Source organism: Enoplosus armatus, chromosome 14 (genome assembly GCF_043641665.1).
Source record: "Enoplosus armatus isolate fEnoArm2 chromosome 14, fEnoArm2.hap1, whole genome shotgun sequence".
Taxonomy (NCBI): Eukaryota; Metazoa; Chordata; class Actinopteri; order Centrarchiformes; family Enoplosidae; genus Enoplosus; species Enoplosus armatus.
The window spans coordinates 15,345,590-15,370,083 of record NC_092193.1 but is presented as its reverse complement, the minus strand read 5'-3'; the positions used below and the strand labels follow the sequence as shown (position 1 = coordinate 15,370,083).

At 41.4% G+C, this 24,494-nt stretch overlaps 1 protein-coding gene across 1 annotated transcript in view; it reads right to left on the bottom strand.

Moving 5' to 3' along the window:
- Positions 1 to 24,130, bottom strand: part of dnah9l (dynein, axonemal, heavy polypeptide 9 like) — a 35,588-nt gene extending 11,458 nt beyond the window's left edge. The window contains exons 1-58 of the mRNA XM_070918806.1: positions 23,846 to 24,130; positions 23,134 to 23,277; positions 22,804 to 22,994; positions 21,465 to 21,660; positions 20,967 to 21,066; positions 20,594 to 20,805; positions 20,267 to 20,500; positions 19,860 to 20,027; positions 19,203 to 19,319; positions 18,824 to 18,961; positions 18,436 to 18,560; positions 17,807 to 18,002; positions 16,951 to 17,055; positions 16,654 to 16,845; positions 16,057 to 16,257; positions 15,614 to 15,949; positions 15,418 to 15,495; positions 15,285 to 15,340; positions 15,062 to 15,182; positions 14,739 to 14,908; positions 13,709 to 13,931; positions 13,497 to 13,613; positions 13,216 to 13,302; positions 12,956 to 13,114; positions 12,653 to 12,736; positions 12,385 to 12,543; positions 12,000 to 12,122; positions 11,534 to 11,656; positions 11,088 to 11,312; positions 10,781 to 10,999; positions 10,283 to 10,450; positions 9,931 to 10,056; positions 9,741 to 9,848; positions 9,516 to 9,647; positions 9,271 to 9,431; positions 8,629 to 8,785; positions 8,354 to 8,499; positions 8,088 to 8,204; positions 7,865 to 8,003; positions 7,260 to 7,352; positions 6,939 to 7,133; positions 6,589 to 6,666; positions 6,116 to 6,248; positions 5,676 to 5,803; positions 5,307 to 5,455; positions 5,052 to 5,202; positions 4,747 to 4,878; positions 4,462 to 4,635; positions 4,140 to 4,344; positions 3,187 to 3,352; positions 2,922 to 3,024; positions 2,460 to 2,597; positions 2,182 to 2,283; positions 1,696 to 1,857; positions 1,322 to 1,405; positions 787 to 896; positions 467 to 629; positions 227 to 350 (exon numbers count right to left, since the gene is read on the bottom strand). Of these exons, the coding sequence (XP_070774907.1) occupies positions 227 to 350; positions 467 to 629; positions 787 to 896; positions 1,322 to 1,405; positions 1,696 to 1,857; positions 2,182 to 2,283; positions 2,460 to 2,597; positions 2,922 to 3,024; positions 3,187 to 3,352; positions 4,140 to 4,344; positions 4,462 to 4,635; positions 4,747 to 4,878; positions 5,052 to 5,202; positions 5,307 to 5,455; positions 5,676 to 5,803; positions 6,116 to 6,248; positions 6,589 to 6,666; positions 6,939 to 7,133; positions 7,260 to 7,352; positions 7,865 to 8,003; positions 8,088 to 8,204; positions 8,354 to 8,499; positions 8,629 to 8,785; positions 9,271 to 9,431; positions 9,516 to 9,647; positions 9,741 to 9,848; positions 9,931 to 10,056; positions 10,283 to 10,450; positions 10,781 to 10,999; positions 11,088 to 11,312; positions 11,534 to 11,656; positions 12,000 to 12,122; positions 12,385 to 12,543; positions 12,653 to 12,736; positions 12,956 to 13,114; positions 13,216 to 13,302; positions 13,497 to 13,613; positions 13,709 to 13,931; positions 14,739 to 14,908; positions 15,062 to 15,182; positions 15,285 to 15,340; positions 15,418 to 15,495; positions 15,614 to 15,949; positions 16,057 to 16,257; positions 16,654 to 16,845; positions 16,951 to 17,055; positions 17,807 to 18,002; positions 18,436 to 18,560; positions 18,824 to 18,961; positions 19,203 to 19,319; positions 19,860 to 20,027; positions 20,267 to 20,500; positions 20,594 to 20,805; positions 20,967 to 21,066; positions 21,465 to 21,660; positions 22,804 to 22,994; positions 23,134 to 23,277; positions 23,846 to 24,130 (8,728 nt within the window). The remainder of the gene's footprint in view (positions 1 to 226; positions 351 to 466; positions 630 to 786; positions 897 to 1,321; positions 1,406 to 1,695; positions 1,858 to 2,181; positions 2,284 to 2,459; positions 2,598 to 2,921; positions 3,025 to 3,186; positions 3,353 to 4,139; positions 4,345 to 4,461; positions 4,636 to 4,746; positions 4,879 to 5,051; positions 5,203 to 5,306; positions 5,456 to 5,675; positions 5,804 to 6,115; positions 6,249 to 6,588; positions 6,667 to 6,938; positions 7,134 to 7,259; positions 7,353 to 7,864; positions 8,004 to 8,087; positions 8,205 to 8,353; positions 8,500 to 8,628; positions 8,786 to 9,270; positions 9,432 to 9,515; positions 9,648 to 9,740; positions 9,849 to 9,930; positions 10,057 to 10,282; positions 10,451 to 10,780; positions 11,000 to 11,087; positions 11,313 to 11,533; positions 11,657 to 11,999; positions 12,123 to 12,384; positions 12,544 to 12,652; positions 12,737 to 12,955; positions 13,115 to 13,215; positions 13,303 to 13,496; positions 13,614 to 13,708; positions 13,932 to 14,738; positions 14,909 to 15,061; positions 15,183 to 15,284; positions 15,341 to 15,417; positions 15,496 to 15,613; positions 15,950 to 16,056; positions 16,258 to 16,653; positions 16,846 to 16,950; positions 17,056 to 17,806; positions 18,003 to 18,435; positions 18,561 to 18,823; positions 18,962 to 19,202; positions 19,320 to 19,859; positions 20,028 to 20,266; positions 20,501 to 20,593; positions 20,806 to 20,966; positions 21,067 to 21,464; positions 21,661 to 22,803; positions 22,995 to 23,133; positions 23,278 to 23,845) is intronic.
- Positions 24,131 to 24,494: the final 364 nt, after the last annotated feature.

Sequence of the window (24,494 nt, the reverse complement as noted above, 5' to 3'; positions counted from 1 at the left end):
TAATTAAAAATATAATTCACAGATACATTTTGGCTAGGTCTGTGGTTCCACCATGAATCCAACCTGTGTACGATGTGTCTTCTCTGCACATAAGACTCTCGAATTTATGCTCTGAAAAAAAGGTCTTCCCTAGGTGTTTCCTAGAAGAAGGCTTATTCTTTAGATGTGATAACTGTGGCTTTTTACACATTAAAGCACCTATCATCCTATGTCAGAGTAGTCAAACCTGAGGCCAGCATATCGTTGATGAGCACCAGGAAGCGTTCATCTGGAATCTGGGCGTCTGTATGAAGGAACACTGTCCCAATGTTCTTCACCCCCACCTTTATATACAATGCTGCTATATCACTCTGGAGATGAGGGGTTGCAGAAAAAGGGACAAAGTGTACATAAATATGGCATGCTACAGGTTTATCTGGCATTAAGTTATATCAGACAGTGGAATACGTGTGTAATGCATGTTTACCTTGAGGTCATTGATGCCGTAGCCTTTCCGCAGAGTGATCTGGAAAACTTCCAGCATGCTGAGGAAGGCAGCCAGCCGACACAGACTCTGCTTCCCACTGCCCCCAACCCCCACCAGCAGGGCATTACCATAAGGGGCCTCCAGGATACGACTGATACGACACCTGAACACAAACACCAGAATAAATAGTGCGTGCATGGTCTGTGGTTTACATATGTGCTCATCTGTGTGAATCCTCCCTTGTGCATGTTAGCAGATGGTATGTCTTCGACTACAAGTTGCATGAACGTATTGTGTGTGTGTGTGTGTGTGTGTCTTACACATGCTGGATGGCTTCTTCAAACAGTACCAGGTCCATGACAGCGTGCAGCTCATTATAATGCTCCAGAGCATCAGCCAGCGTCTTCTGGAGTTTCTCCCAGTCTGAAGCCTGACAAGACGGGTAAATAAACAAACTTGGCTCTTTTGAGTGAGAGCAGCAGTGTCCAAGAAACTATGCTGTTACTTCCAGACACATTCCAGATACATAATGAAATTAAGTTCTTATCAAGACTAACTTTCAATTCAAACGCCATATAGAAAAGAAAGGTAATTAATTTGCTAATGACAGAGCATTCATCCTCATTTATTTTCTGACAGATTAGACATGACAGCAGAATTTGTGCCATAAGGTATTTGAATATGTGAGCTACAGATAATCCACATACTAAATTGATTAAAGTCATAAACAATTAAACTCACCCACTCTATTACCACAGTTCATAAAGAATAAATGGATGCTTGAAAGGAGGAACGTGGAGTCCAGATCAGAATAGCTCTGACTAGCTTGGGTGTGTGTGTATGAATGTGTCGAACCTGGTGATAGCGAGGCTCTCCCACTCCCTGGGCAAAGTGACAGTACACCAAAGGCTGGTGGATAAAGATGGACTCATCTATTCCCTGGAGAAAATTGGCAGAAACAAAGATATGACAAAAGCAGGAAAACACTGAACATGCCACAGTTAAACTGCCCTTCAATGGCTAGAAATGGACCAATTATTTTCAGTTAATTGTATGACATGCTTAATGAGAAGCTCTACAAACGGCCTAGAAACATCATCTGTGTTTTTGACATTCTTGAATCTGCCACAAGGGGTTGCTGCGTTGATTGAAAAAGGACATCTGTCGCCTCATATTATTGTATATTTTTTTAAAGAGAAAGATGTTACTGTATGATCCTTTTTTCTTACCTCAAAATATCTCTTGCCAGTGTCCAGTAGGATTTTGTTGAAGAGTTCCACATCTTTTTCTTCCATCAGTTTGTCGGAGTAGACCCTGGAGCTCTCATGCAGCCACAGGTGAACCAGGTCCATGGGGTAACGGATACTTTCCGGGAGGGCAAACAGGATACCCTACACACCAACATACACGGAATAAATAATCATGTGATTCAGTTACACACGCTTGGCATTAAAGAAGTATTTATTAATTTAATTAATAATTAATTAATTAATCACTGACATATAGAGAGTCAGATATATGAGGCTTGACAGCTGAAATTGGTATTTAGTCATTCAGCAACCAGTTATTATTCTACTGAACACAATAGATAATGGACCCATACCTCTGTTATCTGTGAATCTCATTCAAGGAATTAAACATCATTCATCCTAGTGCCTTATTGAGGAAACATCAATCATTTATCATAATGTAGTTTATCTGAATGTGTGCGTTACCTGGAAAATGTTGGAGAGGTCTCGCAGGTTGAAGATGTAGTGGAAGCGTATCGCTGTAGGGAGGAAGTTCTGACTGATTTTTTGGTGCAGACAGATAGCTGCCTGGATAAGCAGAACAAAAAGATGGATAGATGTAGAAATGGTTGGATTGATATTGGAACAGAAAAACAGATGGGCATTATTATGGTTAGAGAGGCTGATAAATTGACCAATATTTGCATTGACTGGAAGACTGAAATCAGGTTATAATGTAGACAAATACATCGATACTGGCGCACCTGTATGAGAGTTCCGACTGAGCGGGAGACGCCGTAGCTGAATCCCCCCTGAAGGAAGTGAGCTGACAGGATGCTGGAGAAGATGGTGGCTAATGCATCGGCACTAGGGAAATGTACCGCAAACACTGAGAAATGCCTCTGAAAGGAGTAAAGAGAGACTGATAGCAGACTGATAACTATTAATTAGATCATTTCATGTTGTCATTAGCAGGGCTAGGACATTCTAACTGTTTTTATTTTGGGCTCATTTATCATTTGTTTGAAATTTAATTGCTTCTTGCTTTTACTTCTGATTAAATCCATTCTGTGTTAATTTGTACCTTGATAAATTACTTTGTAAAAATGCTTCAAAAGCAAATTAAGTACAGTGATTGTAGTAGACAAGACCAATGGTTAGAATAGTATTTTTAGATAACAGTATGTGTGTGTGTGCCACATGCCTGTATGCATGAATGTCTATACCTGTAGCCTGGGGTTGATAGAGAAGCTTCCAGCTGTTGGGTTCATACAGGTGATATACTGGCAGTTATGTATTTCCTTCAGTACCAGTCGTTGTCTGTCATACCTACAAAGGTTTCTTCTATTTAGATCCAATCTAACCATTCAGTTCAGTATAACCTGTATTCACTGCACAGAACGCGTGTTTACATGCAGATGTGGGTGTGTAACTGTACTGTACATTTATGCAAAATGAGCTGATTGTGTGTGTATTGTGTCTCAGTCTTACCAGTGGTTGTAGTCCAGATGCTGGCGTATGAGTGTGTGCGGCTGGACGGTCCCATAAACGTCCACCTCAGGCATGTTGAGGTCGTCTATGAAGTAGATGAGTCTCTTAGCGGTAGGAGGAGCAAATTTACGACCAGCTTTCTTCTCCAGGGGTTTCTCCAGGACACCTGAGGTCCATATAATGCACAAGAAAGTCGATGAAAATGACAAGACAAAACTGTGGGCAGCAAAAGACTCATTTAACGCAGCCAGTGTGTGAATAACAGAAGAGTGCTTCTCAGTTATGGATTTCAAAATGCAGACTGCACTAGGAAAAGAGAATTAAAAATACAAGAATAAAAATGTCAGTTGTTCAACAGGTAAATGCTTGGACTGCAGTGAATGCTATGTAATTCCAACAATATTAAAGGGCAAAAGCAGTGTGGTATTAAAACAAGACGTCAATACACAGTGATGCAGGCAGGGTCAGAATCTTATTTGTAGCCGTGAATTTCTCTATTCACAAAATGTGTTCAGTAATATATTAAATATATCAAAGAGATTTTAAACTGAGCAAGGACATACGAAAAAAGGGCAAAGCATCTAACTTAGACAAGAACAATCTGTCATTTCTTAGAAATAAGAAAGAAACACAGCACTGTGAGGTAATCAACACAACTCTACATATTCCTCTTTACACGAGAATGCACTTTTCTACAAAACATGTCAAAATATTTACCAGCAATAAAGGGAAGTTCTGTAATTGTGAATATTGTATCATGATCCAAAATTTTATTTTATCTCAATCCCAAATGTATTGTATTCCATCTACTATGTATGATGTTTGCACCTTTGTAATACATTCTGACACAACTAACACTGCTGAACCTTGCAAAATCCCTACCGTGTGTAATATCTGTATTTATTTTTAGTAAGCAGCCGCCCCGAAAATTATGTCATTCCTGTGACTCTTACGTTGGAGCATGGCTGATGTGGTGTAGTAGTTGAAGGGGACTTTAGCCACCATGTAGTCCTCTTTCAGCTTGGCTACTTTATCAGACACCAGGATGGTCTTGCCCACTCCAGCGTTGCCCACTAACATGATAGGTTTGCCCCTCTGGAGCAGCAGGTCCATGAAGTAGGTCAGACAAATGGTTTCTGGAGTGTGGACCAGCACAGTCTGAAACACACATTGCATGACCTAACTGAAATGGCTTGTCCAAATGTGGCAAATAATGTAAACATAATGTGCAGTAATTCTGTTCTTTGTTCACAACCACACACATCATGTACACACCTGTAATGGTACATCGGGCTCCAGCTCAAATGGCAGCATCTTCTCGCTCCAGGGAGTAAACTTTTTAGTCTCAGAGTCAATGAAATAGTCAAAGACGGTGCCCTGGGAGGGAAACTTCACCGCTCTCATCTCTTTAGACCACCAGCGGCTGAACTCGGCACGGTAGTCATTCAGCTGGATAATATAATACATCATAGTGTGATAAAACAATTTGAATGATCTACAATGTAAATACTGCAATAAAAAGGAGTTAGCTCTTCAAGCAAACATTTAGCCACCACACACATGATCCTGGAAGAGAGCCCCTCCAAAGGCCCAGACGCAGGCGAAGACGAAGTAGATTTCATAAAGTTCTCGGGGGGAGTCAGCAGGAGTGTTGTCCTCTGTCAGCAGGCAGTCCAACAAGGAACACAGTGTCTGATTGGCCAAAACACATACATGTACCATCTAATTGGACAACACACAGTAACACGTTGTTCTTTTTGACAATATGCAAGAATGCAACATAGGATGTAAAGATATGTGAGACATTTATTAAGACTCTTTGGCCTGTAGGTGAGACACATAACGAGCATGTTGTATGGTATCACCTGCACCATGCTGTTCTCTGGTATGGGAGTGATGGTTTTCAGGTTGCAGCGGACTTGTTCCAGGCAGTACGGCACATACTTGTCAAACAGAATGGTGAGGTTAGCTCGCTCTGATTGGGCCTGTCGGGTGTCTATCCAGCTTGTCACGTACCTGGGAATACAGTAAAGACACTGCTAACCAAAATATAATTTCAGAGAAGTGAAAGAAGAAATAAGAAGTCCAAGATTTTATATGTGTGTTTGTGTGTGTCTTACGAGCTCCAGCCAAGGTCCTGTGGGTTGACGTAGAGTATTCCTGCCCTGGACACAGTAGCCGGAGTAGCTGCCTTCAGATGAGAGATCTCAAAGAGCAGACGCATGGAGGAGGACAAACTGATCCTCTCATTACTGGCAAGAGTCAGAACCTGAACAGAGGAGAGGAGAAATTAGGTTTTGTGGAGCTCAAATACATACAGCAGACGCAAAATGCGAAATGACTGGCACTGACAAAAATGTATGTACAAATATTTGTTTGGGCTTTGGGTCAGTTGATATAAAATTAAGGCAAATTCAAACCGGGTAAAGGACAGCATCCAGCATTAGAAGAATGGAAACATTAAACAGAGAACAAAGATGCACTCTGACCTTATTGTCATCCATAACTGTGTTGAGTGACTCAATCCACATAGGGTCAATATCCCCATCCAGAACAATCCATTTGGGTCCATCATGGCCCACTGAGGTCAGCTCTCTCATGGTAGACGAGAACAGACCTAAAGTAAAGAGTGAAACATACAGTGGTATATCAACAGTATTTTCTTTAGATTGTTCTGGCATCAGACTGTCACTGGGGAACAAATGTCACATCACACTATCGTGTCATGTTGTAAAGAGAAGTCATGTAATGTAATCATAGTCAACAAATTCTAATAATTAATTCTGAGAAAAGGCTTGGGAGTAAATTATGGTCTTGGCACCAAAATAACTCCTGCTTGACAGCGACCTAAAATCTGGAGAAAACAGTGGTTCCCTTGATCATTATTTACAGCTTTTTGAATTCCGTGTATAATCCTCAAGCCCCTCACCATCTTTCCACTCTCTGGTAGCAGGGTGCAGGTATCCAAACAACTCGTCAGTGGTCACAGCTTTAGGGTTGATATCGTTCCATACGGGCTTCATCTTCATATGTGCATAGGTTCTATGGAGAGTCTTCAAGATCTGAAGAATAAATATTACAAATATTGTAACATTATCACTCTAGATGGATATGACAACAGTGAAATTCAACTCTTCCTTGACTTTAGCTGTGGGCGACTTTGTCTTCTCTGCAGCAGGGCGGTGTCAACTCAAGACTGTTTTGGGATTTGTTTTATGCTTTTATGTTTTAATAAATCAAAGATCTAGAAAAAACCCCAAACTTAATAGTATAGTAGCAAAATGAAAATATCTGTGTTTGGGTATTATGACAATGGTTATAAGCCACCTCTTATAAGAAGTGGCTTTGAAAACACTATTTTGTATGTGGTTCAGTGGATACAGTAGTTATACAGAAGTTAACCTGGCTCTTTCCAGCTCCGGGTCCGCCTACTACAAACACAGAGTGTCTGACAGCCAGCAGCTCCTCTAGCTGGGTCACCTGCGGACACAAACATTGCATCATACTGGATTTCTGATCAAAGAAATACTATTAATTACAAATTAGAAACATTTCTTTCTCATAAGTCACAGACTTAGTATGTGTATGTCTTCATTCAAGTACTGTGAAGTAATTTTCAAGTATAAATAACTGTAAACACTGTGATGAACTGTGTTTTATTATGTTATATATGTACATACAAGACAGCATTTTTCCAAGCAAAAACACACAGAAGAGCACTTACATTTCAACATAATGTTAAAATGGAGCACCTTTAGTATGAAGTTCTCCTCAGGCTGCAGGCGCAGTTCACCGACTGACTGGCGGACAGCATTCTCCAGCTCAGGGTCTCTCTTCCTGGGCACGTCCAGCTGAGGAAACAGGTCACTGATCAGCCCGAGGAATATCGGCACATCACTGGTCACTATCTTAGGCAGGTTGAAGTCCCTCAGTGCCCGCATCAGCACCTAGGCAAGAAATGACAGATTTGTGGAAACTATAAGCCATATGATTGCACACAATCATTCTTCCCCACATCCACTAGATGCGAGACACTTTAGTGCAAATGACAGCATCAACAGATTGATGCGTACCTGTTCCTCAGGTCTGCTCCGTTCCTCTCTCTTCAGAGACCCGGCCACAACCAGGACTGATTTGATGGCCCTTAAACCCCAATCATAATGATCCTAACAGAAAAAAGGAATTAACTATCAAAGTCATGAAAGCAAGGACTATAATATGTCACACTTTTCATTAGAGTTTTTGTCTTCCAATACAGTAGAGGATGTTTAAAGCAGCCAAACGGCATTTTAATAGTGCAATCAAAATGATCAGTGGAAGTGCAAGAAAGATGAGAGTGCAAACCACCATGTGCAAAAGAGTTGTTGTAAGCCAGATACAATCTGATTAATGAGCAAACCATATTTCAATGCAGTAACCCTGCTTGCACTATTTGCATTTCCATTAAAACAGAAACCCAATAGTGGGTTCAGTCTTGTGTTGTTGTAGGTGTTGCATGGTTAAATATGAACAGTATTTCCCATGACTGCAAGAGTGCTTGCTTTGGCACACCAGAATTTTTCACTCCTTTAACATTCATATTAGCTTTCTAAATAGTGTGTTTATCCTGAAACAGAACAAGGAATAGTTACAGTATATTCAGTGTCTTGTATATTAATTAGTATGTAGTTTTATGTACCTGTTTGGACAGCAGCTCCTTACAAAGAGTGTACAGGCTGATGAACTTGCGTGCCAGCAGACGAGCATCTATGAAGCCTTCTGCGACCAACATGATCTCACAGATCAACTCGAAGTCTGGGATCACCATGGCACAGGGCCTGAACAGTTAGCAAACCAGCTATCAATTAGCCGTCTTTGACATTTGTTAACTCTTGCCCTTTGTCTCTCTGTTTATATCAGACCTGAATAGAGCCTTGAGGTTCTCTGGGAGCTCAGCCCTGCCAGCATAACCTGGGTTCAGAGTGATGAAGATCCCCACTGTTTGCTTCAGCTCAATCTCCTCTCCAAGAAAATAGAACCTACATACACACATTGCAGATTACTTTATATTTTTAGTTATTCCTGTTTGTATGGATATATGTGCTCATGATCAAATAAAAAAAACCATTTGACAGCCAATTACAGAGTATGCATAGTTTATAATGCATGTCATTATTTCCACATCTACCTTTGCCTCTTGTTGCGTACAGCATCCTGTATAGTTTTGACCTGTACCGCTACCACAGACAGCACGTCCACTGAGATCCTGTTGAACTCATCAAAGCATCCCCACACCCCCGTCTGAGCCAGACCCTTATAAATGTTACCTATGGACTGAAGAAATGTGATGGAGACAGAAACAGAGAGAAGGTTGAAGGGCGGAATAAATGTAAGTGAAAATATGTATTGAGTAAATATGACATAAATGGACACTACTGAGAACATCTGTACAGTCGGTACTACCTTGTAGTCCATCTGCTCTGAGCAGTTGAACACATATACCATGATGCCCAGGGAGCGTCCAAGGTCTTTGGTGGTCTCTGTCTTACCGGTGCCAGCTGGGCCTGAAGGGGCACCACTCATAGTCAGATGGAGGGACTGGGTCAGGGTTATGTAACACCTAACAGAGGTAGGGTCGAGATATGAAGTCATAAAAAACATCAGTAACCAAAGTAATAGAATAGCAATTCAATGGAGCTGTGTATTTGTTAAAAATGTTGTATAAAAGAAACAGTGTAATGCGTATGCATGTATTAGTGTGTGACATACAGTGTGGTCAGATATGAGACTTTAATTCAATTTGTGTTGTTTCCCGTTATTTGATCACAGGAGATTGACAAAAGCACTTGCTTCCTTCTTTAGACTCACATTTACACCTATTTGTGCGGGAGCCACCTACTTTCAACCACTACACGGCTCGACTGGGGCACTTAGGTGTTAAGTGCTTATGTAGCTGCTGAGGAAAGGGAGTCCATTACTAATGTCTGTCTTCAGCCTGTCCAAACAGGGGTCAGATGCCACCTCTCTCTTCAAAGTACACATCCTTAATAATGTGTACAATCTGTGTGCATGTGTATTTGTGTAGCATACCACATGCATTTGTACCTGTCAGTGAGTGGAGTGATGACCAGTCTGTTAGTGTTCCCCAGGTATTCATAGCTGAACTGGAACTGGGCGTCACAGATGTCAATGTAACAGTGTCTGGTTTCGTCATCCCAGCGATGGCGTAACTGAGACAGCCATGCAAAGGCCTGTCCTGTTGTCACCTAAGAGACACACACAGTAACACCAACAGGAAGGTAACATTGCTTGTATAATGCCTCATTCACCAAATGTACTCTATGTGTTACCTTCTGACTTATGAGATTGGCGACCACGTCTCGAGCATGAACATCAATAGTGCAGACAGTCATAATTTTCTGTCTGTCTCCAGGAGTTAAATCTCCAAGCAGCATGTGGATCAGCGAGTTCAGCTGTGTGATCTAAAAAAAACAGAATTCAGCAAACATTGAGGAACAAGACAACAAATGGGTTCACCATTCTAACAATATTTTACTCTGGATTTATAGCGCCACCTGTTTTCTGTTGTAGTCTTTGAGAGCTGTCTCAAATCCCTCCTCCACCCTCTCAAAGGCAATGCCCACATCTGTGGCCCACCACACCTGACTGCCAGTCAACCCTACCTTTGAATGGAGAGAAAACAGATAATTTGTGTGTTACATATTAAGTTAAAGTGGTAATTCCACAGACAGTACGTTATCAGACCTGTGCAGGGTAGTCAAACAGCCACTGGTCTCGTGGTTTGTCCTCATAGGCAGCTACGGCCTCCTGGATCTCCTTTCTAACTGTACAGCGCATGGTGCTCTCTAAGGCACCTAACCAACACTCTGCCTGAAGAAAGACACAACATGTTAATAAATAAATAAAATGTCATGCTATATAATATTTGGAAAAGGCATGAAAATTATAACACATGACAAGTGTATACAAATACAAGTATATACTGTACATATTATAAACAATACAGAGAAAGTAATGCGATAAATGAATACAGCTTATAACTGTAAGAGTGTAACTTGTATTTGCACACACAGAAATCAAATTAGTTTTTAAATACCTGTCCTTCACAGACACATGGCTGAGAGAATGGAACATACTCTCCCTCTCGGCTGTACATCCCTATAGCAACTGCCTCCCCATCCTCCTCCCCTCTCCCATCTCTGTCTGAGTCCTTGAAGCGAAGATCTGCTATGTTGTCAAACAGCTTCAGCAAGTGTCTGGTCACCTGGAAAAAACACGCACACACACACACACACACACACACACACACACACACACACACACACACACACACACACACACACACACACACACACACACACACGGATCATAGCTCCACTTCCATTTTAAAAATGATGTTGTTTACAGACTGTAATTTAAGAAAATGAAAAAAGTCAAATTTCCACTTTGTCTTTCTTCTTATCTTTGTTAACATTCTCTGCTCCACAACACTAAGACACGGTTTGAAGAATATATTGGACTGATAACTACAATGTGCTGACTATCTCTTTATATGTTCTCTCTTGGAAAACATAATTAAATTGTAATCTGTCACCTGTTTGGGCTGTGTTCCCTTGGAGACAATCTCCAGCAGGTCTGAGGCAGAGACAAAGTAAAATCTGGGGAATGTGAGTCTCTTGGTCTCCAGGTACTCGGCCAGGGCCTTCTCGCACACAGACAGCCTCTGCTGCAAGGTCTCCAGGTTCTCCAGGAAGCCAGACCTGTTGGTCACCTTTACCACGTTACTGTTCTGCACCACCTCAGTCATCAAGCTCTGGGTGAGAGAAGAAGTAAAATCTGAGAAAAAAGAAAAGGATGCACAATATAATGCTATGGTAAGATGGATGCATGTAGGCGAGAACCTGGAAGTCAGAATGAATTCCCTGGAAGCGCTCTGCATCATTGGCCAGCTGACAGCGGATGTCGTGGCTGTTGGTGAAGATGCTGTTGAGGTGGGCCCAGGTCCTCTGGACAGACATCCAGGAGGAGATGACCAGGTCAGCCACCATCAACTTCCTCTGCCATCCACTCACCTCTGCCTGGAAATACTCTACGTACTTACTCATCAGGATGTTCTGCAGCTGCACCTGATGAGAAATAAAAAGGAGGAGCTTTTGCAGATCAATTAAATTATTAAGATCCATTCATTATGTTTGTTCTGGTCAGTTACCTCCTTAATGTCAGGGAGTCAGACTGACTGAGAGCATGATGTTCTATACCAAACAGGATTTAGCAATTACAGCATTAAACTACTGAAATAAACAAGATATCACATGCTTGGGGGAATCAGCACAGTTATCACACTCACCTGGTTGTCCTCCAGTGTTTCTATCAGATTCTCATCTGCTTTGAGCAGAGGAGTTCCTGTGCTGGTATGAGTCTCATATGACAACGACATAACACTCCATGTCTGGTTTATCTCTGCCAAAACCTAAGTAAATGTAGGAAATGCTTTCATTACAAAATGTGTGTTGAAGACCAGGAAAAAAATAAAACTTATAAAAGGGTGTTACTAATTTTGTTATACATCGTATTTATACATAATTACGTGTGATTTCATCTGTCTTGTCCATTGTGAGTCTGCTTCATGATTATTCTTTTTAATAATATAGTAGTCAAAGGATACATAGTCAAATGCATCCTAAGTGCAGGTATTGTGACAGACTCAAAAAGGAATTGCCTCTGTGTTTAGTCAATACTTAAATAGTCTTGACCCTTACGACTACTGCATTGATATACAGGACAATAAACTATTACTGGTCTATGATTCTTACTTTCTCTATAGCCATTTCTTTCACAGCCTTGTCCACTATGTTTTTGACCTCATCTTCAACACGGTGAAGCTGTAATTCCAAAAGGTCCCCCAGGGTGGTGCCTTCCCCCATCACAAACCTGACCTGAGGACCGAAAGCAATACACGACAACCATGAGTGTGATCAGATTTCAGATCAGGATAATTGGGTTCACTGAACTGTGCTGGTCATTACAGGCCTGGAGATGAGTTTGGAGGACAGATGAATGAAGGTAGAGTACATGAAGACTAGATTAAAGAAGAACAGAACTAAACTCAATAGAGTGGCAAGAATCATACTGAGTGCAGAATTGATGAAACATTATAGAGTCAGACATTGTGAAGTAGCAAAACAGACAGTCTCATACCCTGGTGGTGTTCATAAGCTGTTGCCAGTGTCTTTCTCTGACAGCTGAGTTTTGCAGCTCGTTGACGGCTCTCAGAGAGGTCAACAGGTTCTTCACAGTCGACTCCAGACCCATGTAGACGTTCCACACCCGCACCTCCTTATCCAGCATCTTCATCTCCTGTAACGTGCAACAAAGATAGTCATACATTGTGAGAGACATTTACTCTGTTTCTCAACCCTGGCAAAAATGAAAGATTATAATGTTTGTCCACTGAAGCTTTTCATACTTTGGCGAATCGTCTGAGCTCCATGTCCATCTGCTCAACATTGATCTCCTTCCATGGAGTCTTGGTCCAATCCTCTATACTGGTCTGGCATGGAGAGAAGAAAGGAAAAATGTGATATATTTTGAAAATCTATTTTTTCCCACAGTTTAAAAGGTCATCTATAGTTACGGTATGAAATTCATAGCACTGGATACCTGCAGTGTAGAAACTTGCAGTCAAAAGGTGAGCCTCAGTATGCAGGCCCTTCTGCCTTGTGCTAATGGATCTCTATGGAGCTAAAACATAGTGCTGATTAATACATACCTTCACAAAGATGACCATGTCCCAGACTGCTTTGACCAGTATGATGTCAGAGCGACACTGGCGCAGTTGCTTGTAGTCTGGGAAACTGACTTCAAACAGATCAGCTGTGTCCTGCAGCTTCTTCATTTCTGCCTCCATCACTGCTACTGTTCGATTAGACTGACATTATGTTGTTAGAGTGCATTTAATCATACACTGGTAGGTACTACTTTGCAAAGAATTACTTGAATAGATAGTACAGCATGTCTCCCAGAGCTCACCTTGTCAATTAGTTTATATGGCTCCTCCACATTGATCTTAAAGATTTGTTCAGTACGAAACTGTTCTCTGAACTCATGCTGTTTGACCTAAAATGTGAAAAAAAGCTCATTCAGGGTTCTTTGAAGGTGTAGTTCCTGATCTATTACTGAACAAACTGGGGGGTGTGGTGTCAGTCATATATAATGCAGGAAAGAAAGTGGGGCGGTTTATATGTCAGATATTGAGCTCTTTGTAAGGGATTGCCACTCTGACATCCTACCCTGCTCACACATAGCCTCACCTCAAACCGGACACATTTCCTGCGTATAACTGAAACTTCATTTGATTGCAGTGGCGCCACTTCATGTTTAACTGTGAATGCAATTTTCTTCAGACTCTTCCACTTCTCCGGCAGCTCCTGTGTTTTGTGGTGATATAGTAAAGAATGTAATAATAAATGTACATGTCTGCCAGCATTCATGGAAATGTGCATATTTGTGCGTTGGTACATACTTCTAGCTGTGTGTAGACACTCTCTGGCAGCTGCTGTCCGTAGGTTTTAAGGAGTTCAGCAGTAGACTTGAGAGGTTTGAAGTGCTGTTCGTTGCTGACCTGTCTGTCTCGTATGGCCATGAGGTGTCCCATGATGTCCACAAGGCCTGCATAGTCGCCATCTGACACCTTGTAAGAGAGGCCGTGGGCCGTGTCCTGGACAAAAGAGGATAATTCTCTCACGCTGCGGGATACAGAGGAAGGAGGATGATGTAAGGTTTCAGAGTGAAGAGGAGTGGCACAGGAAAAATCTTGATATTAAACAAAAATAATCTCTAGTACAATCATAACAATCCCTCGTCCCCTTAGTTGAGTTGCTTTTAGTATAACCAGAAAACATTATACCAGTACAGTTAATTTACAATGTTTTTGAACACAATAATTTGCTGCTCTGTATTTTATATTTGCTTTTTAAAATTTTAAATGTTTAGATAACACTGGGGAACAAAATTTTTGTTGAGTTAGGTCTGACAGCTGTTTTTAACTAATTTTTGGGTGCGGAATCCAAAACTGATCTTAGTTTTTCTCTATCACGTCAAGTTTTTGAACTATAGGATCCCCGTTTTCTTAAAAAATGTGAAAAATACTGTACTTAACAGATATGTGTGTGATAGTACTGACCTATTGGGAGCTGCACACACCTCTCACCGCGCTGTCTCAATTGTGACTGCACAAACAAGTTGCCACGTAGCTGTAGATGAGTCCAATCGTAATCAGCTGGCAAGTCTTACTACAGCTAATCAGTGGAATTTTGCTTATCTGGAGGGTAAGCTGTGGAGAAAAAACTTGACGTGCTAGAAAAAAACTGACTGCAATTTTGGAATCAGCATGCCAATTTTAGTTTTAATCAGCATAAAAATCTAACTCAACAGAATTTTTTTTTCAAATTGTTCCCCAGTGTAATTTTTATCTGGATGTTTTTCGTAGTTCTTGTCCATTTAGAGTGATAAACATATGAGTGTGTTTGCGCTGGTGCATGTGTGTGTCTAACCTCTGGTTCACATGGTTGAGCAGGTGCTCCTTGAACATCCAGCTCCATCTCTTTATGACATTCATCAGTGTATGCTTGAAGGGTCTGATATCGAGCTGTAGCCAGCCACAAAACACCCTCCTGTCCTCCATCTTGCTCACTCGTACATACAGAGACTCAAACAGGTTTATCTGGAATGCAAGACGATACGGAGACTCACAGACATTGACCGAAGAACAAAAGACCAGAGTCTATGATTGCACTGATCAGCTCCATAAATACAATTAATTATGGTCACGTCAATTTAGATTAAAGGCTGTTTGAGCTACAAATGTGAAGCACACCTGCTCTTTGAAGTTGTCCAGGGTAGGTGGGTTCTTTTTCAGTTCATAGTCAGCATACAGCTCTGCTTCCTCTGTACTTAGCACATGACCATATAGCAGGAACTGCCTCATGAATTCAGACCTATGAAAGTTGAGGAAAAAAGCTTTTAGCTTAAACAAAACAAAAGTATGTAAAATAACCTGTATTTGTGTATTTCACTAATGAAGAAATTTCACTTCTGACCTGTCATCAGTCCAGAGGTAGCGGTAGCTGGCAAACGATCCCTGATATTCTCTGACCTGAAAGTTAACACAATCTTTACAACTGTAAGCATCATAAATGAGCCTCCATGTGTGGACAGAAAATGAACAGTTACCTTAGCAATAGCTGCGCGTGCCCGTGAGCGGGTAACATGGCACATCTCCGATAAATCCTCCATTTCGTTTATGTCGCACTACAAGATGAAGAAACGAGATAGCATATGACAAGATTGTGTGGACGTCAAACTTTATTTCCGTATAGGTGTATGTATGCACACTGTGTATAAACCTATAATCTAATCTGTGCAGCACCTGATAGTTATCCAGCTGTTTATGCTTTGCCACTCTGGGAATGAATGACGCCATGTTGGTGATGTTGGCCACCATCTTATCCACAATATCATAGAAGTTGCCACTGTGGCTGAAGTCCAACGAGGGGTCAAAGGTCATCTCATTGCTGTTGAGTACCAGCTGGACCTCAAACAGTGGTGTGATGCGCTGGGCTGCATCTGTGTTGTCCATGAGGTACTGCAGGGAGCAGCGTACTGCACTGGAGAAGCCTGTCAGGATCATGCGGTCCACATAGTCTGTATAGGCCTGCCACTCACTGCTGTCCAGGTCTGTAACACCGAGCAAAGACTGGTTCTCCTGGAGCAAAGTGGAAAAGTGATGTGTTAGAGGGAGTTAAGAAGGGGAAAAAATAGATATACAGTGTAGTGTACTTCCAGCTTTAAGAGTAAGGTGAGTGAATATACCTGCAGCAGTTTGTGTATTTGCTCCCCTGTACTGGTGATGAGAGTGTGCTGTTTGGAAACACTCTCCTCAATGTCAGAGAAGATGAGGAGAGTAGAACCACGGCTCTTTCTGGTGATGAAGGCACGATGGCTGAAATTCCCCATAAGGGCCTGGATAGCCTCCACATTTGCTTTACTCTTCTGGACACGACTAGAAATGCTCTGGCAACAGCAAAAGAGAGCAACTATTACAACCAGTAATTACATTTGGTTAACAGCTGCATGTTGCTTTTTGTTTTAGGAGTGTTTACTATAATTGAGGAAAGCTGGCTTGGACCATGAGAGGAGAATGCCAAGTTTCATGCTACATTGGCAGGCAACTATTTCACAGCAGCTTTTGATGTTTTTATTGAACAAACTCTAAAATAAACCACAACTTTTATCTAACTTTTTATATTTCAGCACAAAATATAGCCGAGATGGGATTTTTTTCTTTAAAATAGCAGAATAGTGTGAATATGCTGCAACATAGTGTCAACATTAGTCCTAAAAAAATTACCTTGTTTGTTGGCAATGCAGTCAGAAGATCCCTTAAAATACACAATAAATGTTCAGTACCTTGACCAGGTCACGTGTGCTCTGAATGTAGTCCCATAGGTCGTCCTGAGCCCAGGTCAGCTCCTGGAGGGCCGGATCCAGCTGTTGTCTTGTCCCAGCCATCTCATCTTTAACCAGTCCCAGCTCTACAGCCAAGATAGTACTGTGGAGCTGGTTGTACCACTGGGTAACCAAGGTCAGTGTCTGTGTGTACTACAGGATACAACGTATCCGCAACGTTAACACCCTCTAATCATTTTTCACAGGTCAAAGAAACACACATATCTCACAAATATAGCTGTGGGTTTAGTTACCCACCATGTAGAGTCTCTCCCGTTTGGAGTAGAGATGGAGAGCTGCTTTAGGAATGTTTTGGTTCTTCAAAATGCCCAGATACTTCACCTCCCTTAGCACTGATGTTAACTGAGGAGAGAGAGAGAGAGAGAGAGAGAGAGGAGAAAATGTAATAAACCATTTGATGAATTTGATGAATGACATATGTATAGTTGACTGATAGAGAAAGCCAATCATTGCTGTGGAACAAAGTGCACACACACACACACACACACACACACACACACACACACAGTACACTCGAAAACGTGCACAGTACATCAGATTTATCCTTGGATTACAGTGCCTGAGTTTTACATTGCTGGTTATACATATTCATTACTGCTGCACTTTTCACAGCACATTACATTTCTTTGATTTTATGTTGATTACATTTTGTCATTTTTTTGTCTATTCCCATACTGTGGTTATTGCTGCTAATGCAAAATAGTTCAACTGTTTATTCAAAACAAAACACTGTTGCAACTTCTGGTGATTTGAGAGACACCAGCCGCTGGATGTTGAGAAAGAAAATGAAGCAAATGTAAAAGCTTTCATGAATTTAGCACAGGCTTCAACAATATTGTATTATAGTAACCAGTGATATGTTGCAGCAGAAATGTATATTTACATACATTAAAAAACTGGTTTAATAATGGAACGATTTGTGCAATCGAATGTCTATCATAAACGTTCCACTATAGTTCACTGTATGTAATGTCCTTTATCTGGTGTGTTAGCACGTACGACTGAAGGAACACTCCTGCACCAGTTCCACACCAGCCGAAACCTTGCACACTTAACACAGTATGTCTTTTGGTGAATGGATCTTTGTGCTTACTGCAGGACTGAAGTTGACCTGGAACAGGCCTGTGTCAGTGTCCAGTGTGAGCAGTGGTTCCTTCAGGTGGGTTTGACAGATTTCCTCCAGGCCCTCAGTCCACTCTGAGAACAGCTCCTCATCATGCTGGTCCAGAATCTCCAGAACACGCTCACACTTTTGGAGGACATCGTCTGCTTCAGAACACCCCAGAGGCCTGGAAGGGAAAAATACAAAGAAAAATTAAGATAAGGAGTCAAATAGAAATGTCTAACTCTTTTAAGTATTCTTTTAATACTGATATTAAAACTTACTTTTAGGACACTCTCACTGTAAAACCTTTAATTGCAAATTGTTTTGCTAAACAATTGCTTTTGAAATACTGATGAATTCAATTCATTTTTAACGAAAACAGATATTACATTTCCAGTAGAGGTCGCATTTCAGACAAAAAAAATCTTCTGTCTGTTTTATTAGAACACAGATATTCTTACAGTTATCTAAATCATTCATTTACACTGCATCGCATTAAAGTCTTTATTGTTTTTTTATCAATGCATATTACAGTAAACTCAACAGCAGATCTGCTGGATGACCGTTGTTACATGAGATAATTGTGTCTGCGTGTGATGAGTACAGTTGGTCCATACATGTGAGCCAGCTGGCAGAGGTTGCTCCTGTTGGTGAGAATGCGATTCCGAAGCTCCTGTGACCATTTGAGGTTGCCGGCCACTGACGGCATATTCTTCCCCAGGACAGTACAGCCTGACCGCAGCTGAAACACAAAGGCTGAATTCATTTGGCTGTTGATTATAGTCCTATTCATTACTTTAATACTTTTTCCGAAGATGTTCGTAGCACACATTTAGCTAATTGTGTGAATTATGATATCTTAGGTGTCATATTAAACTCTTAGAGACTTTGTGTAGTGTGGCAACTGGCTGTAGTCTGATCATATGGCTGTATTTTTGTACATCCGGAAGTAGCTGTGTCAATATTCAAATTTCAAAGTCAGTGAGAATATAAAATTTCTCTTACCGCTTCTCTGTGTTGATCAAGTATACGCTGACAGAAGTCTATTTCCTGGCTGAACATGGTCAACAACAGGTTGTAGTTGGGAGAGAACAGCTGGTGAATCCTGGGCCTCTCAAGCAGGGTGCTGAAAATCTTCAACAGCTAGATGGGACACAAAAACAACACAGTTTTAGGACAATGGACCTTTTAGACAGGTCACATGATGTCCAAAAATATAGTTCTGATTTACTTTGGAGATTCTCTGGCTTTTAATCTAAGCCATCAACAAGCTCCCTACTGAAAAGGTGCAACTGATTAACACCTTGTCCCTGAATGACCTGGAAGTATATCACTAAAATAAAATAATGGGGTTGTTTAAAGGGTCAAGGTGCAACAGACATACCTTAAAGGTTGACTTCAGGTTTTTGGAGTGGTGGAAGGCCAGATTGAGGACAGTTCCAAGCCTCTGGTCAAAATCTTTGTTCTGCTCCATGAAACGCCTGTAGTGGCGCACAAAATCCTGGAAACAAGACGGCATCAGCTGGGAAATTATAGATATTTTTCAGTCCCTTTCCTGATTAAAGAGCTTTGAGTCCACTTATATTATTAGGCATTTTTTATTCCATTACATTTTCATTGCAGTACTTCCAAGTTCTCCTTAGCTGAGTTGACCAGTATTGGCTGGAATAACACACATTTGTGAAAGATATATTATAACACAGATCAATTTCTGATTGAGTTCCAGTTTTGACTGGCTGAGTCACACTGGAAGCTGTTGTAAAATAGCTGTAAAATATCTTGTAAATTAAATATTGATGCACTGACTAATAATGACTGCTGTCAATGATTCTTGTGTGTTGCTTAGCAACTACTTTGCTTTGCTACTTTTCAATTATTGTACCGCTGGGCACAAAAATAACATCTAATTGTTATTTTTTATTATTCGGCTGTGCCTGTCAATGCCACTTATAAATTGCTGTGAATCACAGCCGTTTGGGGCTTATTAATTACACAGCAGTGTGATATCAAAGACAAATGCAACAATCTGAGTGGGCCTCACATTATTAGTATAGTCCAGAGGATCGTATTTGCCTTCTCTGAGGACCCGCCAGCGGTCATGAAACTCCTCGCTCATGCTGAAGACCATCTCACTGAGGACTTTCCCTCTGGATCCACCCAGTTCAACCTTCTCCAGTTTCAGAAAGTCCAGCGCCGTTGCAAAAAGTTCCTATAGATGACCGGAGAAAAGCCACTGATTGGTTACCATAATTTAAACACTCTATGTGGGGTGACAGATTTGATAAACAATAAATAATATACATTAAAAATGAATACACAGCAGTTTACTTGACGTAAATATGAAAAAAATCTTCTTGAGGCAATATGGTCTGGCATCTTTTCGATGTGCACATTTCTAATCTTCCAACAAACCAACACACACAGAGCTATACTTGTCAACCCCTGCACCTCAATCATTATCAGCCTTTCCATGATGTGGTCTGAACGCTGGAACACAAGTGTAGCTGGAAAATCCCACAGCTTGATGGTCTGGGTGTGTCTGTAGTACTTGGGGATCCGCTGGCGGTGAGTATGAAACAACTGCTTGAAGGTGTGCAGAACTGAGATGGTAATCTGGACTCTCTCCACCCCCTCCTCGAGCTCCATCTTAAACAGTTCTTCAGGAATAAGGTAGGCAAAGGCCTGGATACAGACCATTAAGACGTTGTTTAAGTTACTTAATTTCTCTTATTCTGTATCCCTCTCTCACATATACACAGAGATGCATCACTGTACCTTTTCAATGATCAGGTTACAGAACTCCTGCAGGAGGACCACCATGCGTTGCGGAGTGCAGTAGTATTGGGAACGGCTCCAGATGAGACAGAGTGTGTGGAATAGAGGAGGCAGTAGAGCGTCTACCTGTGGGAAACTTCTCTCTTCTAAGCTGCTGATCAGTCTCCTCAGAGGGCGTAGATACAGATCTATGTCCTCTGCTTCCAGCACCGCTATGATAATCACATACAGAAGTACTAATGGATAACATGATCCGAATAGGGGGTTCATTTAACAGGATTAAAATCATACAGTGGTTTAATAGTTGTGTTCTTAGATAGAATGAGAAAATGAATTAATTACTGCTGATAAATGATGAGTAATGCTCATCTACCTTCATTGACTTTGAGGCAGATGTCCTTGAACGAGGAGTAGTAACTGCTCTTGACTCTTCTCAGGATCTCTATGATGTGCTCCACTTTGGGGCTCTGGATCTGAAAGGAAGGACATGATCGTAGAATGTACACTCAGTGTACCACACAAAATGTATAACGTTCAGTTTTTATTGACATTGTCAGAAATGTGTAAACTAATCATTTGTTTATTATTTATGTCATAGTCATCAAAGGTAGTGTTGTACTGGACTACATTTTACTGAGAGGTGTTTCTATTTACATACTTGAGGGGGGCAGAATAGATAAAGCTCTCAGTATAATAGCACAAGATCACCAATAACTATGACCTCAATGCTAGTTGAGAAGGAAAACAGGAGTCTGATATCAAGTCTATGAATTAAAAGCACCTCTTTTACTGGTACTTTGGGAACTGCAGTTTCAGTTTACATTCTGAAGTGACTGCATCCCTGCCAACTTCCAAACAACTAATGTCATACTTGTGACTGGATGCCCAGCAGGTTTTCCCTCTGAGTGGTCCAAAATTGGAGCTCCATGTTGGGGCCTGGGTGGTCTCCTCGGAGCAGCACCATACCAGAGTCTTTCTTCAGGATGTTCCATATCTGTCCAGACCACTGAACTATCAGAGTTTCTATAGAGTATAACAAGCCACGGTCTAGTGGCCAACCAGTGGGGCTGAGGGAGACAGAGAGGGTGCAATCAGTATGGGTAGAAAGTGGCACTATGGGATGATGAAAGTACAGCAGACAAACTACAAATAGGACTAAAATACCATTCTAGCAAGTTGTAGATGTCATCACAGTCGGCTTAAATCTATTTATTAGTTTGATATGACCAACATCTAATGTAACAATACCTTTGTGCCTTGTTTGTGAATTATCAACTTACCCATTTCTGACCTGAAACATAGTAGACTTAAGCATATATACTACGTTACATCTTATTCTCTAAATTATGCAATAGCCAGTGGCAATAGCCCAGTTTGTGCCCCTCCACAATGTACATGTTACCTTTATAAAAGTTACATTAGACATGTGACAGCTAATTATACATCTGAGACATTCACAGAACTGAAACTAGCGCATCTTCTTATATTAGTCAAACTTTGCCAACCCCCACAGGACAACTGACAACATTCACCGCTGTTTTGAAGATATCTCCACTCCTTACTGCTGCACAGTATGGAGGTCTAACTAGCTAAATTCCCAAGTTTCATTCCGTTAATTAAAGTAAACAAAAATGGCGCCGGAAATGGCACTTGACCTTGCTTTTATTTTTTCTGTCTGGATCCTTGTATCTTGTTTTGTACAGCTCCTGAAATCGAATTAAATATGAATACATACAATATGAATAATGTAGATAAGTGAAACTGATAGTAAAACGTTTCATTTTGTGATATTTGTATTTATATTCTTTATTAAGATTTATTTTATTTTGTTGCCGTGCACTGTCACACAATACAAGCAGACAGCATGTCACTTCCGGCTACTAGTTGAACAGAACAGTTGAAAGTCTTTACAGAGGTTAAACATGGTTTACAATGATGCCCACGGAATATTTTTCTTTCCAGCTGAGTAGAAGAGCATTCAACGAATCTTGAAATGTGGTGAGTGTCATCAAACAGCCTGTGGGGTTTTTCCCAAAACGTTTTAACTAGGAATAAAGACGAGCATAGGGTCTTTTATTGTGGTATATTAACGGCCGTTCAAATATTTTAGCTCTCCTTGATAACATGGATGCACTCCATTATAGCGTAAGAAATATGCCACGAAAACTACAAATTTAGCTAGGTTATATGGGCAATGTAAACACACTGACCTGAGTACAATGTCCTGAGGCTGTGCCCTCTCCACACTCAGCGGTAGAGGCAGCAGTGTTCGTCCCTCAGCGCGGCCTCGCAGGGTCACCACCCTGCTCCTCAGCTTCTCCAGGTGCCTGTGGATGTCATCAGACACCACCCGCGGCCAGTCCTCATGGTTCAGACCGTTGGACAGCACACACACTAGTACCTATGCAGTACACAAGCTTTTTTAAGTGGACATGTACTGTATTACAATCCTTTGTCCTGCCAGCAAAGTCTGAGTTGGAAAACCCACATCTTCACTTATAGAACATATGCCACCTGTATGACACACACTACTATCCCACCTCTGAGATGACAACAGGTAGATGCTCCATGGGGTATCCAGGCACTTCCCCCAGCCGGAGTTGGTGTCTGAATCCTTGGCAGGTGATTCTCTTTACGCCCCTCTTTAGCACACACAGCAGCTTGGTCTTCCATGGTGGGGACGTCTTCACAGTTGCAAAAACAGTAGGAATGCTTTCAACAGCATTGAAAGCACTAGAAATAAGTAGTGACTTATTTCAAAAATGTGTATGTTAGATGGAGTGTAGGTAGCAAGCCCAGGAGATTTTGTTAATGGTTTATATTCCTGCATGTGAGCTTATTCTCTTGTTCAAGAGCTAAATTTGCTTTTCACTATGTCATTGTATGTGCATGACAGTGTTTTGTCAGGATGTAAATTAATTGTGTCTTCAAGCCACCCAGGCAAACAGATAGTGTAATGTGCATCATCATCAGCCACTCTGCACATGTCATTGTTTCACAGTATTTTTACCTCAGGGATATTACTATACAGAATTTCTAACACACAATGCATACAGAAAACAGGAGATGAACTACACCATTAAGTATTTACTCAAGGCTATAACCATAATTGAATTGGCCACAAATTTACTTTAGCCAAGTTGGGAGATGAAAAGGAAAATTACACGCATTTATGAAAGTAGGTACTTTTTATGAACTGATGATAAGTTTATGCCTGTGTGTATTTGCTTTTGGCCTGTGTGTATTTCTTACCTGAGCATCCCCTGCATGCAATGTTCCTCCAGGTCCAGTGAAGAGCAGCAGCCTGTTGGTCCAGATGTGGTCCAGGAAATCCAGTATAATCTTCTGGTTCTCCTCTGCTCCAATGAAGCGGTTCCACTTATCAGTCTTCACTCGCAGCACGCAGAAGGCTTGCTCTCGAAGGAAGTCCACCCTCTCATCTGACAACACCACCCCAGCTTTGAGAGAGGGCTCCTGGGGGACACGCACTCCTCCAGCCCCTCCACTGTTACTGCTCGTGCCAGTGGCCTCAGCCATGAAGTCTCCGCTGGCGGTAAGAAGAAATAAGTAAAGACTACTACTTCAGTGTGCAGGGGATGTGAAACCAGAAAAGAGAATCACGCAGAGTGAGATAAAAGGTGCAAACTCACCCCAGTCCTTCTGTAAGAGATCAGAAGCTATAAATGGATGTTTCCCCAATCATAACAATGATGCACTCTTTCTACTGTCCCAGCTTTATGTTTCTTCTCTCTTCTCCAGCCCCGTGGGCTTTCAGCTGGAGGAGTGATACACACCTTGATGGATAGGTTAACTTGTCACTGTGACAAAGCAGCATGGACTGGCTTCACTATCCTGCATGGTGGAGGCTGCTTGTGTAGCTTGTATGGCCTGCAACCCAATC